Here is a 16,383-nt window from a genome sequence, read left to right as displayed (position 1 = left end):
CATCCACTTGCTTTGCTTCTTCTCCAAAAGACGGAAATCTCCTTTCTGATAAGCTGAACCACTCAAGTTCAAGCCATCAATGGCATAATACAAGCTCAGATAACTTCCTAAGCTATTCTAAGACTGATGGATCTGAGACCTTGCCTAGCTTTCTAAATGGTTGGAAGGAAAAGAAACTCCACAAGTTTCAGTACAATGTAAATAGAAATTAAACCCTTACTAATGTTGCCTTAAATATAAAATCTTCCAGAGGGGTGGTTGTTTCTCTGTGAATAAGTTGGAAGAGTGCACACCTTACGTCAGTAGATAAGGGCAGTGATTTAATAAAAGGCATTTAGGGCTCAATCACTGATAGCTTGACTTCTTGGTTACTGTGACATAAAAGCAGATTTTTATGGGCAACAACCTATAATCAATCTATAAACAATTCCCCATTGCCCACACGCACACAGTCAGACACACTTGTGCAGGCATTGCTGCACCTCAAGAGAGAATTCATACCCCAGAACAGGCGGTGTTTGCACAAGCCTCTCTTGGAGGTTACACTAGTGAAAAGGCAGCGATCCTATATGTTACTGAATGACCCTAACTCTCATTGAAGTCAGTGGGGTTTGAGATGCTCGGCACTGTGCTGGATCAAGCCCTTGAGTTGGAGTAGGTCTGATTCTAGTCCATCACAGTATGTCTGAAGGTATTAAATAACAGGAGTGCACCTTAAAAGGAACTCCTTCACCTTTGATTACTGGATGTGACTGCTATGGAGACACCTGTATGAAACAGTACCCACAAATTGGATGTTGTCTGGTTAAACTTTGCATAATGCAGAAATTGGTATGTTGGGAGTTGTCTTAGATTTGTCATTTATGTGAAATACAAATTAAATGGATTAAACATCCCCACCTACATCAATATGATTGTGAGGCAGTATGAAGGTTTTGTTTTAAATAAAATATGAAACAATAACAATCCAGATTAGTGGCTTGTTTTGTTATATTTTATTTCTTACTCTCTCATGCTAGTCTATCTCTCAAGTCTATGACAATCATTTAATTTACTTTTAATGTGCGTTTGTTTGAATATATTACACATCAATTCAAGGTTGATATGCCAGTTGTCTGATTTATGTTGTACTTATGAAAGATTTATCTCTTTCCTGTCTGCTTCATTCCTAAATACATGGAATAACACCATCCACTGGTAAGAGCAGGAGGTATTTGTATCAAATTTAATTCCAGTGTAAAGTGTGGAGAATATCCATGTTATCTGTTGGGTTTAGAGCTTGTTTAATGTTTTCTATTTTTAGTTGTAACCTTTTTGCATGATGAACTGGTAGATAACAAAGAGAAACGCACCTAAATTGAATCAGGGGCAAAATAGATAAAACTGCTTGATGTTGCCACATTTATTAGACAGTTTTATCCCACAACTCTAATCAAACTTCTCTGTCGAAAAAAGGTCATGTGTATATGATATTCATTAGATAGTTGCTCTGTAGAAATGTCACACTCTTATAAACCTGCCATGCTGATCATTCTGCATTTTCCTTTTTATGTGAATGCTTTTAGTTCAAACCCCATATGCATGTTAGCAGCAAGTACTGACGAAGCTTTCCAGGCTCTAAACCATGTCCATATGCAATGGACTGGCATGTGGTTTTGAGAGTTTGAACTTGCATGAAATCTCTATATTTACATCCAAAGGGATCAATTCTGTCCTCAGGCAAGTGTGTGACTCCTGCCAACTTCAACCGGAGTTCTGTGTGAATATCTAAGGGCAGAATTTGATCCTGACTCTCTCCCTCCTCCCCCATCTCATCACTGAAATCTGCGTAAAAATAAAGTCTAAAATAATTTTCCTTCTTTGAAACCTGAAATTTATGAATAATTTACATCATATACATAACTAATAATATGAATTTTGTTTCAAAAAATGCTTTTACATGTCAGGACTAATAATTTAAGAATTCAGGGAAAACAAACTAACTTTTCACTTAAGAAATAATACTGTACTTAGATAAATAAACTTGCTTTCTTTAAAAAATCCTGCAGTTTTTTTTACTGAAAATAAGGAGATATTTCATGTTCGTCTTAGATGACTAAACATAAAAGTAACCTTAAAGCTCTGGTGGTGAAATATGATAAGAAAATGATTAATTTGTTCCTCTCTGCTTCACTTCTACATCTCTTTGATTTTGATGCATTGCATAATGTATTTTGATAAAACAGTTGTACTGATAATATAATTTTGCATGGACTGGATAAACAGTATTTAGGATTTACTTTAATCTGGATCAAATTCTTGAGTCTACAGAATAAGCATAATTTAAATCATGCTGTTATTTTATTCACTGGCAAAGTTAGTTACAAAAGACGATTTATAATGAAAGCTCCTGCCAGTCCCTGAGATTTAAAAGGATTGTTTCATTGTTATAGAATTTTTCAAACTATCCTGTTCTGTTTTTCTTGTATTCTTTTCTCCTTATATTTTCCACTTCCTTCCAATATTATCAGTCCAGCACCCACTGATAACAGCATGACTGTACTACCCCTTTTAGAAAGAAACAGTACTTAATATCCGAAGATCCTTTTTTCAATTATGCATGTGTTTCTTCTAACCCCCACTTTCCCATGCATTTTTCTTTGCATCACGATAGGTGTATTGGTTTATTTTGCCTAAAAGAAAGTCCAAAATAAGTGGGCCATGCTCTGGGAAGGGTTTGCCCAAACATGTATTTTAATTAACATTTCAAATATAGACTGAAGGAAGTCATCATTTCTTCCAATATACATTTTTAGGCTCTTCTCCTGCAAGCACTATGAATATGCTTAATTTTGACACATGTGACTAGTCTCATTTGGCTGCAATGGTGCTAGTTGTGTGTATAAAGAAAAACACCTGCATAACTATATGCAGGATAAGGGCCATAAATGGTACTGTATCAAAAAGGCAGCTTTCACCAGCTGGTAGTGCACAGAAGTTTCTCAGTTTTATATTCTGTGGTACAACTGTTTCAACACAGTCTACACTTGCTTATGCTCCTCATACAATCACTTCTGAAGCCCAAATTGATGCTACCATCATGTGCTATCTATGTACATCCCAGAAAGATAAGAGAATAATTCACATTTCACAAGCCAAAGTGAGGTTACTTAACTTAACTCCATCCTGACCAGAGCCATTAACTACATTGATTTCTCTATCACATCTGAACTGTACCCAGATTGCCAGAGTTTGGATCATTAACCTGTAAATGAATTGGCTGAGATTAGAACTGAGTGGGAATTTTCCAACAGAAAGGTTTTTTTTCTGAAAATGTCAATTTGTTGAAACTGAAACTTTTTGCAGGAACATGCCAGCTGTAATGAAAACTTTTGATGCAAAACGGGAAATTTTCTGAAAATTTTCAAAATAAAATAAAATTGCAGGACAGTTTCCTACTCAGTTTTACTTGAGACAGCCAAAAAGTACTTCAAATATGAATATATTGGGAATTGGAACGTTGTTTTTTCCTTGTCTATTGTAATAATGGCTAATGAACAAAAAAACTACAGCTAATCGAGAGATCCAACAGAAGAGACTTATGAGACTTGAGTATATGAATAAACTAATCTTGTATCAATAGTTCATTGCATTGTTTTGTGGGCTAAAGTCTCACATACAGGATAATTACTAATCTTTCTACTATTGATTGCCTTCATTCCATAATGAAGACAGGATATGACTCACCACTGAACTGACCATGAAGTAAAAAAAAAAAAAAGAGAGAGATGGTCAGCCACATTCTACAACAGTTGACGTTTCCAAGAGGTTTTCAGGAGTGAACATTTCAGTGATCCATTATGGAGGTCACAGAGACATGAGGAGGTCTTGTGGTTAAGGCACTGGACTGGAACTCAGGAGATATAGCTTCTGTTCCTGGCTCTCCCATGTGTGACCTTGGGCAAGTCATTAACATCTCTTTGTCTTATCTGCCACTGGGACAAGGATAAAATCATACTTCCCTACCTCGCAAGAGTGGTGTAAGTCAAAAATAATTGTCTGAAAGATTTCACAGTGATGAAGTCCCTATACATACTTAGATAGACAGTGATAATCAGAACAAAATCTGCATTCAAAAGAACAGGTCACAGCCTGAAGCCTGGCCTTTCACTCTGCCCATCTTAGAAAAGAGACCACCTACATTGTCCCTGGAAACCCCATGGACCTTGCCAGCTTCCTAATTTTTATAGTAGTAAAAATTATTCTCTCCTTGAATTAGGGGATCAATGACCTAATAAAACATTCAGACCACTTGCTGTCCACAACACTTAAGCTCCCAAACACTGCAGACCACCATCCAGTTCGCCACAGCTCTCAGATAAACTCACAAGGTTAATAAGGAAGCTGGCATGTGGATGGAGAATTCCAGCAAAAGTATTTCACACAAACTTGTGCATAAGTGCTGATTGAAGCCAAAAGATTCTACTTCTCCATGATGATAGCAATCAGCAAATCTCATCCCAAGGAGAATCACATGAAAACCCAGATTGCCTCCTCTGACTGCTATCTGTTTTAAGGAATTCTTTCATGTTGTGCCAAAATCATGTGAATCCATGACAGTTTTTTAGGCACAGAGAAGAAGAATCTCATATTTCCACCCATCGCGATAGAAATGTGCCTAATCCTATACATAGAGGCACTAGATGCACTGAAAGGATTTTGTGCCCCCACCTATGACCTTGCCCCTTGTCCTTTTTAACTGGCCAAAGCCATGTGAAATGCCATGTGAAATTCCCACTGCTCACAGAAACCATTAACTCCTCCTAGAGATGGAACTTGGCCTTGTGTACTAGTATCCTGAAACATGCTCTAAATGGCACGTTCTTAAGAAAACTAAAGCTCAGACACCACTGACATAGCTTAACTATTGTAGAGTCTAGAACCTCTTCTCCCTGGCAAGGTTATTATGTAAGTGAATGCAAAGAGATTTTAGTAGTGCCTGGCCTTCAGTGATAGCCTAGATCCCTCCAGTTAGGCTTTAGGCTGGTTCCTATCAGGCAGCCAAAACTGATGGAAGCTCTCCTTATGATGAGCAGTGGCAAAACAATGGTGCTGAAACTTCTAGAATTGTCAGCAATTCTGGATACTATCAATCACAAGATATTATTGCATGACCCTGTCAGTTTAAAAGCATCCCATTTATTCTCATAACAATCTATTCTTTTTTCTTCTCAAAGATCCTAAGAGTCAGCTGTTTCTCTCCTCCCTGTGAACTGATACAGAACCCATAAAATAGAATCTTTTGATTGACTTCATTGTGTTTTGGATCAGGCCTATAATGAGATGACGAGGGGTACATTGCCAGTAATTTCACGTAGCTCTGTCATCTTTTTATTCATCTTAGAAAGTGCGGTCTCCCTGATATCCTACCACATAAAGTAAATTGGAGTAAAGAACAGCTGGCTCTAACTGAACCCAGGAAAGACCAAAGAAAAGATAGTTAGAAGAAAGAATCTCTAGCTATATCTGAGGGTTTAGATGTTTCTTTAGTTGCTTTACCAAAACTTTCTCATTTCTTTCCATAAAAACTGGAGATTTCAGACAGAATATTAACTGGTGAGATTGCTAGCCATAAATCACCCATCTATCACCCTGTCCTTCTAAAAGGAGGAATTAAAATCTTCTCCAATTATAGACAAAGTGTCTCCTCACTGGACTTCTCAAAAGAAGGGATACATATAAGTCCAACTCATAGGTTGGAGCCTGAAGCTCCCTAAGTGTCTACAGAATGTAAGTCTTGAAACATTGTTACATGCCTCAAAGACTTATCTTCTATAGTCATATCGATAGGTTTAAAAATTGCCTTTTTCACCGTAGATAGAAGAAAATATGGTGGAAAAATATAAAATATCTTTCTCCATTCTGCACATCACTCTGATCTATAATAAATTGGCTAAAAACCCAGCCAAGTAAATTGTATTAACTTTAAAAGTTCTTAGAAGTTGGGTTGACATAGGCTGGAATAGCTATAACATAGCTAACTCCCAGAGGAAGTGCAGCTATGTTGATATAGGAATGTTTCACTTGATGTAATTGCCATTGCACAGGGAAGGGTATTCCAACACCAACAGAAAAAAAATTTCCATTGGCATAGACTGCATCTACATACTAAAGGATTATGTCAGAATAGCTATGATGTTGTAGCTTTGCATAGTGTAGACATATGCTAAGGCATGTACCTGAGTATTAAATAGGTTAGTTAAGGAAAAGCATGTGGAGATTCCCTCAGCAAATCTCCAAGGGCTTAATTCTGCATCTATTGAAGTCAATGGAAAAAATCCCATTGACTTAAATGGTGAAGGATTAAGCCCATAATGCATAAATGTTCTCTTATGTGCCTACACTTATTCCTGCCTCTTCAATTATTGGTATACCTGCCTGCATTCATAAACAGGTCTGACTCTTGCTTTAGGGGAGGGATGCCAAGCAAAAATGAGTTTGGGGTGAGCCTTCGTCCAAATATAGTTAGTGCGATCTCTTCCGCAGAAAGTCTACTCTGATTGTCAAGTGCATGCCACTTTATATTTGATCATGTCCGTATCAAAAGAGACAACTTGAACCATTGGAAGAAAGACAGACACAGAGTACAAGGAGCACCACTGACTGCCACCAGGACCAGTGTACTGCAACATGTACTGCTTGTGGAATCAAAATATATGTAAAAAAAAAAAGGGATACTGCATCCCTCAGGATTTCCATCCAAAGTCAAGCCTATGCCTGACAGAACAAAAAACTGAATTTCCAAGGAGTGTGAAAGCAGTACCGCTGAATACGAAACACAAATCATGTACCACGCTTGCCCCAATGAACACGCAATATGTAAAAGTAATGTAGCTTGAAATGGTTGGCAAAAATACATGGAACATGACACTGTGGGCCAAGTAGAGTGAAGATAAAAACAAAGAAACAAAACACATTGCATCACATGATCACATGAGCCAAAACTTATTAATAAAAGGCCTGTTAGCATGGTGCAAAAACAGCCCATGCATGTTGCTTCATGATTGCTCATTTATAGAGGATTTATTGTGCAATAATCCTGACCAACCTGGAAAGGAGACTCAGTTAAGGGATGCAAAAGACCTGTGAAATAGTGGTTACCTTGAAATACTCATCATTAACTACACAGGAGTCTTTGACTTTACTGATGTATTTGTGGGTTTTTCATGAGTATAATCCCACCAATAAAGCAATGGAAATAACTGCTGTAGCAGTATCCTGATTTGCACCTATTGGAGTACTTCCCTAGTATCTTGTAAGGGATAGAAGTTGATGGCATATCAAAATACTGTTCAGAAGTTCAACAGAAAATGCAAAACCCACATGGCTCATCATATACATTATTATTGACTCAGACAGTAAACACAGGCCACTTTTCCTAATTATGAATTGTATCTTTCAGTAGCCAATATAAAAATAAGATGGTTGCCTGAGGTTAAACCTCATAGATATTGCTCATTCTACTCTCATAAATCCTTGTGCACCAAGATACATGTGAGGTTGACATCCAATAGAATATTCTTGGAAAAGCTTTCAATACCAGTCATCTCAGGGTATGTCTTCACTGCCATTAGACTCATGCCAGCTGGTGCAGGCTAACAGGCTGTTTCATTGTGGTATAGGTGTTCTGGCTTGGGCTGGAGCCCAAGCTTTGGGACATAGCCCGAATGGCTACCCTGCAATTAAACAGCCTCTTAGCCCAAGCCCTGTGAGCCCGAGTCAGCTGGCATGGGCCAGCCACAGGTGTCTCACTGCAGTGTAGACATACCCACAGTAAGTTATGCGGCAAGAATTCCTCACCACCTCCAAAGAACTAATCTTCTAGCCAATTTGAATAATCTCAATACCTTCCTTTTTAGGTTGCTCCTGATCATGACACACAGCTTGGCATAGAGAATCCTCCCCTGTGTATGAGCTTAACTTTTCTCGCTGAGGATGCCAAATAAGATCAGTCAAACATTATGTACCATACAGTGGGTTACAAAGATGAGGAATGAGTTTGTGTCCCATGACTGCCAAAGAACAGAGCTAAAACCCGTAGTAAAGAAGTACAATAGCATTGTGCGGAGAGCGGAGTCTCCTGAATTACACTCCAGTACCATGGTGGGGAAGCCCCTACCCCAGGGGCGGGCAAACTTTTTGGCCTGAAGGCCGCATCAGGTTTCCAAATTGTATGGAGGGCTGGTTAGGGGAGGCTGTGCCTCCCCAAACAGCCGGGTGTGGCCCAGCCAACACCCCCTATCCAACCGCCCCTCTCCTTCCTGACTGCCCCCCGGGACCGTTGCCCCCATGTTCCCCACCCTCTGACCACCCCAACCTCTATCCACACCCCCGCCCCCTTACCATCACCCCGAACTCCCCTGCCCTCTATCCAACCCCCGCTGCTTCCTGCCCCCTTACCGCGCTGCCTGGAGCACCAGTGGCTGGTGGCACTACAGCCACGCCGCCCAGAGCACCAGGACAGGCAGCCACGCCGCCCGCTTCGAGCGAGCCATGCCACCACGCAACACAGAGAACCAGGTCAGGCCGTGGCTCTGCAGCTGCACTGCCCCAGGAGCTCGCAGCCCCACCGCCCAGAGCATTGCGCCGGCGGCGCAGTGAGCTGAGGCTGCGGGGCAGGAGGAACAGCCAGGGAGGGGCCAGAGGCTAACCTCCCGGGCCAGGAGCTCAAGGGCCGGGCAGGAGGATCTCGTGGGCCGTAGTTTGCCCACCTCTGCCCTAGAGGTTCAGCTGCAAAAAACATGAAAATCTGAGTTTTTGCTGAACAGAGCCCAGTGGGAAGAGATTACTGAGAAATGTGAGGTGTCAGAGTGTGGAGGTAGAAACATGAAGGGGAAGAATGGAGAAACTAAAACACACACATTTAAAAATCTTCTCCTGATAGACCCCCCCAACACTACTATCTCAAAATCTGTCACCTAGAATGATGCTGTTTTGAGAGCACTTCCTATCTCTCTTGTACTCAGTGTTGTCAACTTTCATGATTTCATCACAAGTCTCACAATTGTTAGCTTTTTTCTTAAAGCTCCAGCTTGTGGAGTCAGATAGCTACAAGAGCATCTCAGCTTTTATTTTTTAAAAGAGTAAGTTTTTAGTCCTCCTGGTCACAGAGAAACTTGTAAATGTGACCAGAGTGTATTTAATGGCCTAGAAACTAGATGATAGATCAAAAGAACCCTCACTCTATTAAAAAAAAAAAAAAACATAATTTTTAAAGACCTGACTCCTGATTATTGAACACTTTGGGTTGGCAATTCTGGGTACTCTATAAATATTAAGGCCTGGTTTCCCAATTCACCAATCTACAGGAGTTATAACTCTATTAATCTGAATACAGTTATTCTGGATTTACAGTGGTGTGAGATCAGAATCACTCTTCATTTTTTTTAATTTTTTTTTTTTTTTAACATCTTGGTAAAATTGCTGAACCAAATATTTTCATAAAGACCAGAATGGATTAGAAAAGAATAAGTAAATTTTATGGCAGATTGTGTTTTAAATTATTCTGTCAATTTGCTAATATTTAAAATAGGATCAAGTATAATATAAGTGGTGAGGCAATTCTGCTCTTAGTAGTACTGTATATACCAATGTTCTAACAAATTTTAACTCTACTGACGTCAAGAATTTAGGCTGTGATTTTTCAAATTTTGCCTTAATGGAGTTAAGCACCCAATTCCCATCACAATTAAATGGACTTTGGGTGCCCATTTTCCTTAGGGACCATTGAAAATCATAGCTTCAAATCATAAATGCTTTTAATACCTGATTTATGGTATTTTAGGGTATAATCTGTTGGGGGCAGGGCCTATCTCCTCATACATGTTTGTACAGTGCCTAGTACATTTTGGGTGCTATTGACATATGAATACAGCAACTAACAAATATTAAGCAATGGTTTAGAATATCTTCATAGTCAGAACAAATTAATGACCTTTATACTTGTTTCTCTAAATAAACCAAAAATGTGCAGAAATATTAACTAAACCAACAAACATGCTCTGCATAGCTTTTGTTTAATAGTAAAGTACAATTCTTTGTTAACTAATACAAATAAAAACAGAAGTGAATCTGATTCATGTTAAGGCTGTGCTTTTGTGTGTCTAACAACATAAAAACATTTCACTTTTAGCACATCTGAATTGAAAATATGTTGGTATTTCATGTCATTTAAAACTGGGGCTCTTCTAAATTACATTAAAATGGGAGCATAACAAAAAGAGAGAGAAAAAAATAATTAAACACTTCAAAATAATATATTCTTTTCTTCAATCACATGAACAGAGACCAAAATAATTTAAAAGAAAATATTTCCAACTTTTCATCCCCCAGACTGTTGATTTAATATGTTTAGATATCAGTTTTTTTGTATTATTCAGAACATGGTAAATTTTGTAAATGATAGCAACTTGTTAATATGTTTGGATATAACCATATTAAAATAAATAGAATCAATTGTACTTTAAGCAATATCAGGTTATATGTAGTTAGACATTGGTAACAGAGTGCTAAAATAGGGGCTTTTCCTTTTTTATTTTTTTGTTTTCCTTTGCTTCTTGTTGAATTCTGGCTTCTTTGAAGATGTATGACTGGTGTGATAGTGTCCAAAGGCCATAAATTGTTAAACTATTTGTATAAATGTGTGTTATAACATTGTGTTTTCTGTTATTTCACAGTAGAAGCTGTATTGATTTCAGTTAGCAATCATAGAAATATTTCAAAAGCAATTAAAGGTACTAATGTTTCATTTGTAAATCATAGCTTGGCTTTGGTGGACAAATAGCCTCATGTCAGAAATGTACACATCCCTCTTCTCTGTTAGCAAGGCAAGAGATAGCAGTTAAGAACCTATTTATGGACTGCACAGAGCTTTATTGTGCTGAAATAAGAAAATATACAGTGAGGATTGAATCCTGTTATGACAGGAATTATTTTAAATTGCATTCTCTACAGAAATACCCATTGATATTACTTATGTCCATGTGTACACACTGTAAAAGAAAAAGTAGTAGATCAATAGACTGTGTTAATAGCAGGAAGGCAAATCCTGTTCACATTACTCATTAGATTAGTCCCATTGTGTCGAATTCAGATAGGTATATGCAACTCCCCCTGTAATCAAAGAAAACTGTGCAATAAAAAAGAATTTGGCCCATTAACTTCAATGGGATTCTCTGCATAAGTGAAAAATAAGCAGGATGTGGTCCAAGAAGTGGACAGTTCATAGTAACTTATGTGAGTCGTGTTTCTGAATACAATGAGTTTACTCAGTGGGTGGGCATTGTTTCCATTGAAATGAATGGTAAAACTTCCATTACCTTCAGACGAAACAAAGGTTAAGGCTGAACAATTTAGCAAATCTCGCACCCATAATGACCAAGTTGTAAGCAGAATCCTAGTCTTCATTCTATGAACAAAATTAACATTGTATCTTTGGGGAATCCTGAGGTTCTAGTTCAGGTAAACTCCAGTGAACCTGAATAACAGATGAGCAAGTACCTGCAGTTTATGGGCCAGATCCTCAGCTTTTGTAAATCTGGCTTGAATGGAGTACACAGATTTGCTACGGAGGATCTGGGCTATACATTTCTAAATTAAATATATTTCACAATACTCATCAATTTAAATTTTCACAGTTATGCAAAATTATAGGTTTTAATCTTTTTTCCCTATTTTTATCTATTTAAATTTTCAGTTGTGGGAAATAATGGGGGTCAGACAATAATTGTTGTAGACCATAAGAATCAAAAAGTTAAAACCTTGTAATCATTAAAACACAAATAGCCAACATCACAGGTCAAGATATACAAAGTAAGTGTACTTAAACCAAACTCTAAGTTCTCAAGCAGCATTTCTCTTACTTCACCTACTTGTAAATTTTGATTATTATCAATGGAAATATTTTTGTCAGAGTGTGTATGGTGAAATCGACATTTAGTGACCTTTACATATAAAAATCTAATCCTTCCAAGCTTAGTTATATCTTATCGTTATCCTGTTGCAATATATTCATACATGTTCTGATTACATTTCCTGTAATGCAAGAAATAAAAAAAATCGTGCGTGGGCACTAAATAGGGTGACCAGACAGCAAACGTGAAAAATCGGGACGGGGGTGGCAGTAATAGGAGCCTATATAAGAAAAAGACTCAAAAATCAGGACTGTCCTTATAAAATCGAGACATCTGGTCACCCTAGCACTACACTTTCAAGAGACCCTGATAGTATTCAAATTAAATGATATTGAGAACACCTATTTGATCCCATATTTTGATCAAACTACACATTCATTAAATTGGATGAATTGAAAATACAGTAACTCCTCACTTAAAGTTGTCCCGGTTAATGTTCTTTTGTTGTTTTGTTGCTGATCAATTAGAGAACATGCTCATTTAAAGTTGCACAATGCTCCCTTATAATGTTGTTTGACAGCTGCCTGCTTTGTCCATTGCTTGTGGAAAGAGCAGCCCATTGGAGCCGGGTGGACCGGCAGCCCCCCTATCAGCTCCCCCTATCAGTTCCTCTCTCCCCTAAGTTCCCTGTGCAGCAGCATCCCAGCAGGCTATCAATTGCCCGCAGTTCAGCTGTCCCTCCCCCCACTGCCATGTGCTGCTCCTGGGAGCCTCCTGTTTGCTGTGCGGGGGGGAGGGAAGAGGAGGGCTAATATCAGGGTGTCCCCCTGCCCCCTGCTCCTGCACCCTGCCTACCCCATCTCCGTAGAGCAGGGGTAGAACATGACAGGGCTCAGGACAGAGGGAGGGAGGGAGCGTGCTGGCAGCAGCTGCTGTCTCAACTTCCTGCTCTACTTAAAAAGGCAATCTACTTAGAGTGGTTCAGCGTACTTAAAGGGGCAATGTGCATCTCTCTCTCTCTCACACACACACACAGGGTGTGTGTCTCTCTCTGTCATGCTGTCTCCCCTCCCTCCATTCGTGCTGCCTTGTAGAGTATGAGGCTACATTAACAACAATGTGTTAACCCTTGAGGGCTCAGCCGAGTTCTAGTTCATCATTTAGCAGTAAGGCATTCCCTGGGAAATATCCCACCCTCTGACTCCATCACCTCAACCAAGTTTCACAATCATCATTGTGTACAGTATTAAATTGTTTGTTTAAAACGTATACTGTGTATACATTTTGTGGTGAAAAAAATTCCCTGGACCCAAACCCCCCCCCCCCCCCCCCCCCCATTTACATTAATTCTTATGGGAAAATTGGATTTGCTTAACATAGTTTCGCTTAAAGTCGCATTTTTCAGGAACATAACTAAAACATTAAGTGAGGAGTTACTGTATTCTGAACAGCCTTCTACTCACCACTATTTTTATGTCGATGCATTCATATTGGGAACAAAGAAAACATTACAAGTTACTTAAAATTATTTGCATAGTATTGATGTGAAACTCTTTCATTTTTCTCTTCAGGTCCTAAAGGGGTTTCCAGAATGCTTACAAGCTGACATTTGTCTACACCTCAACCAAAACTTGCTTCAGAACTGCAAAGCTTTCCAGGGGGCCAGTAAAGGTTGTCTCCGAGCTTTAGCTATGAAGTTTAAGACAACCCATGCTCCTCCTGGTGACACCTTAGTCCACTGTGGTGATGTTCTCACAGCTCTTTATTTCCTGTCAAGAGGCTCCATTGAAATCCTCAAGAATGACATTGTTGTAGCCATTCTTGGTATGTATTTGCAAACTAAGGAGATGGAATGCCATCTTTCTGCTAGCACAAACTACAGAACAGCAGACTGAAAAGGTCTATTGCCATATTTGGTTCATGTACCCTGTGAATGATACAGTCACTTTAAAATCAAGCTTCTCAATGACTAATTTAGCAGCACCACCTACATAATATCCTCACCTCAAGGGCAGGAAGGGGGCCTGTCCATATCACAAGTGACTTTGCTGTACAGGGGAAAGGCTAGGATCTGGAGAGTCCATGCAGGGAGTGGAGAATCCCTGTGCACCGAAGAGCCCAGCTGCCTGTGCATTTAGAATTTTCCCCGATCAACTCCAACATAAATCCCTGCCTAAGTTAATATTATTGAAACAGCATTAATGTAGCACTTCCCCCTCCTGTGAGTCAGTCCTATGGCATTGGCTGGTGACAGAATCCTTAGAGGTGAGGTTACAACTGGAGATGGGTGAATAATGGATTTTTCCATGCATTGGCAATTCCAAAAAATTGGGAGGAAAAAGTGTTTTGCATCAAAACACAAACGAAATTTTGAAAAATGTAAAAGTAAAAAAAAAATTATCTTGAGTCCAACAAAATGTTTCATTTCAATTTTGAGCATTTAAAACATTTTTCACTGGGTTTTTTTAACAGAATTAAAGGAAATGTTGAACCAAAAAGTCATTTTGAATTTTAAAAGTGAAATGTTTCATTTAGAAAATGTTGAAATTAAATGTTTTGATTTTGGGGAATTTTGGAGGGGAGGGGTCAACTGAAGCAATTTTGACAAGAATTCATGAAATGTTTCAGTGTTGCCAAATCTGCATTTTTCACCAAAAATTATTTCATGCAAAAAAAATGTCACCTATCTTTAATTACAGTGGAGTTGTGTTGAACAAAAAGTTTTAACCTTCCTCACAGGAGTCAATAGAAGTTTTGTCATCTACTTCACTGGGAGCAGGATCAAACCCCAACAGAAAACACAGAGGGGAGAGAGGGGCTAGTGCAGAGACAAATGACCTCCCTATATTACCTGAGTGCCACAAAGGTTTTGTGGTATAACAGACTCCTACTCTTATTGCAAACCCTATCCCTCTGGAAAGAATAACACCAGGAAACTGGAAGGAGAACCATGTGGAGCTTCCAGAACACCTTCCAGTAGAGTGTTCAATCTATTCCATGGAGACCATCTTAAAATATGTGAAAATAATTGTAGTCCTCACAGTCAAGAAAAGAAATGAGGGAATTATTTTTATTTTATTGGCTATTGTGCTATGCAAATGATAGTCTTTTATGCTTGCTTGCTGCTGCATTGGTCAATAAGGATTTGTGACAGCAAGAATATAAACACATGGGAGAGTACAAGTCAACAATAAAATGATATTGGTCAGAATGACGGGCTGGTTTAAATTAGCCTGCATGAAATTAGCCTGCAATAAAACCTCATTGGAAAAAAAACAAAGATAAACAACATTTTGCCAAAAACATCTTGGGCCCTACTATTGCCTCCTGCAGAAAAGCACACAGGAGGGAAAATTAACATGGAAAACTCCTGTTGATGCATCCTTCCCTCTCCACTGGGAAAGGTTTGCAGCCATACACAAGTGGCATGGCGAAAGCCCTCTGCACTGTGCATATGCAGGAGCGGCGCCAGGGTTTTTGCCGCCCTAGGCAGCATTGCTCCTCCTCTGAGCATTTGGCGGCGGGGTTCCTTCCACTCTGCATCTTTGGGGCACTTCAGCGGCGGGTCCTGGAGTGAGTGAAGGGCCTGCTGCCGAATTTCTGCTGAAGACCCAGAGCAGAAGGACCCCCCACCGCCTAATTTCCGCCGAGGGCAGCAAAATGCCACCCCCCAAATCCTGCCACCCTAGGCGACCGCCTAGGATTGCCTAGTGGAAGCACCATCCCAGTGCATATGTCCCCAAATCCTCAAAAAAACCCTTAGATGTGAGGGGGGTCTGGACAGTCAGTCCCTCCTTGGTGCTCCCCAAGCCCCTTCCTCCTAGCAGCAGATCATTCAAGAGCCAAGCCGTGTGATCACTATGGATTTGATTGCAGCGGCAAACTAATCCTTTTCTCAGGGGGAGATAACGCAGCTCAGCATTATAATGGAAAAACCAGTCGTCCTGGAAAGTATAATCCTGCGTAATTGGACTGCTCCCAATTCCTCCCTCTCTGGACTGCCATTCCCCCCAAATTTTCAGAACTCCAACCATGCAGTATATTGAGGGGAGGAGGCTTTTTAACATTGTTGGTTGGCGGCGGGGAGCAAGGTTTGTATGATGGTTCATTGCTACCTCGTTCCAGGCCAGAGCTGAAGGGTGTTTGTGATCATTTTGTCCCCTTTGTGCCTTGCAGAAGAAGGGATTATAGGGAAGAAACAAAGGCCAAGATTTCCTAAATGGCTACTGATTCACTGAATTTGGGTACCCAACTAGAAACACTCTGGGCCCTATTTTCAAAGGAGCTGAGCATCCACAACTTTGTTTTGAAGTAAATTGGAGCTATGGGTGCTCAGAACTTCTGATAACAAGGTACAAAGTGTCTCAAGATGGACACCCAAAATCAAAGTTCACTCCTGAACATGTTGGCCAAAATCTTTGTACATTTTTGAAAGATGGGTAATGGAGATAAATTCTGGACCCATTTCAATCTGAAGGCCTGATCCCACATA

General features: G+C 39.6%; 1 protein-coding gene across 8 annotated transcripts in view; it reads left to right on the top strand.

Annotated features, from left to right (window-relative positions):
• Positions 1 to 16,383, top strand: part of KCNH7 (potassium voltage-gated channel subfamily H member 7) — a 326,748-nt gene that overhangs the window by 276,948 nt on the left and 33,417 nt on the right. For all 8 annotated transcript variants that reach the window (XM_034785518.1, XM_034785517.1, XM_034785514.1 and 5 more), the window contains one exon: positions 13,463 to 13,715. In XM_034785518.1, the coding sequence (XP_034641409.1) occupies positions 13,463 to 13,715 (253 nt within the window). The remainder of the gene's footprint in view (positions 1 to 13,462; positions 13,716 to 16,383) is intronic.

The sequence above is a fragment of the Trachemys scripta genome, chromosome 11, assembly GCF_013100865.1.
Source record: "Trachemys scripta elegans isolate TJP31775 chromosome 11, CAS_Tse_1.0, whole genome shotgun sequence".
Taxonomy (NCBI): domain Eukaryota; kingdom Metazoa; phylum Chordata; order Testudines; family Emydidae; genus Trachemys; species Trachemys scripta.
Note: the sequence above shows the minus strand (reverse complement) of the source record. Positions and strands in the feature narration are given on the sequence as shown.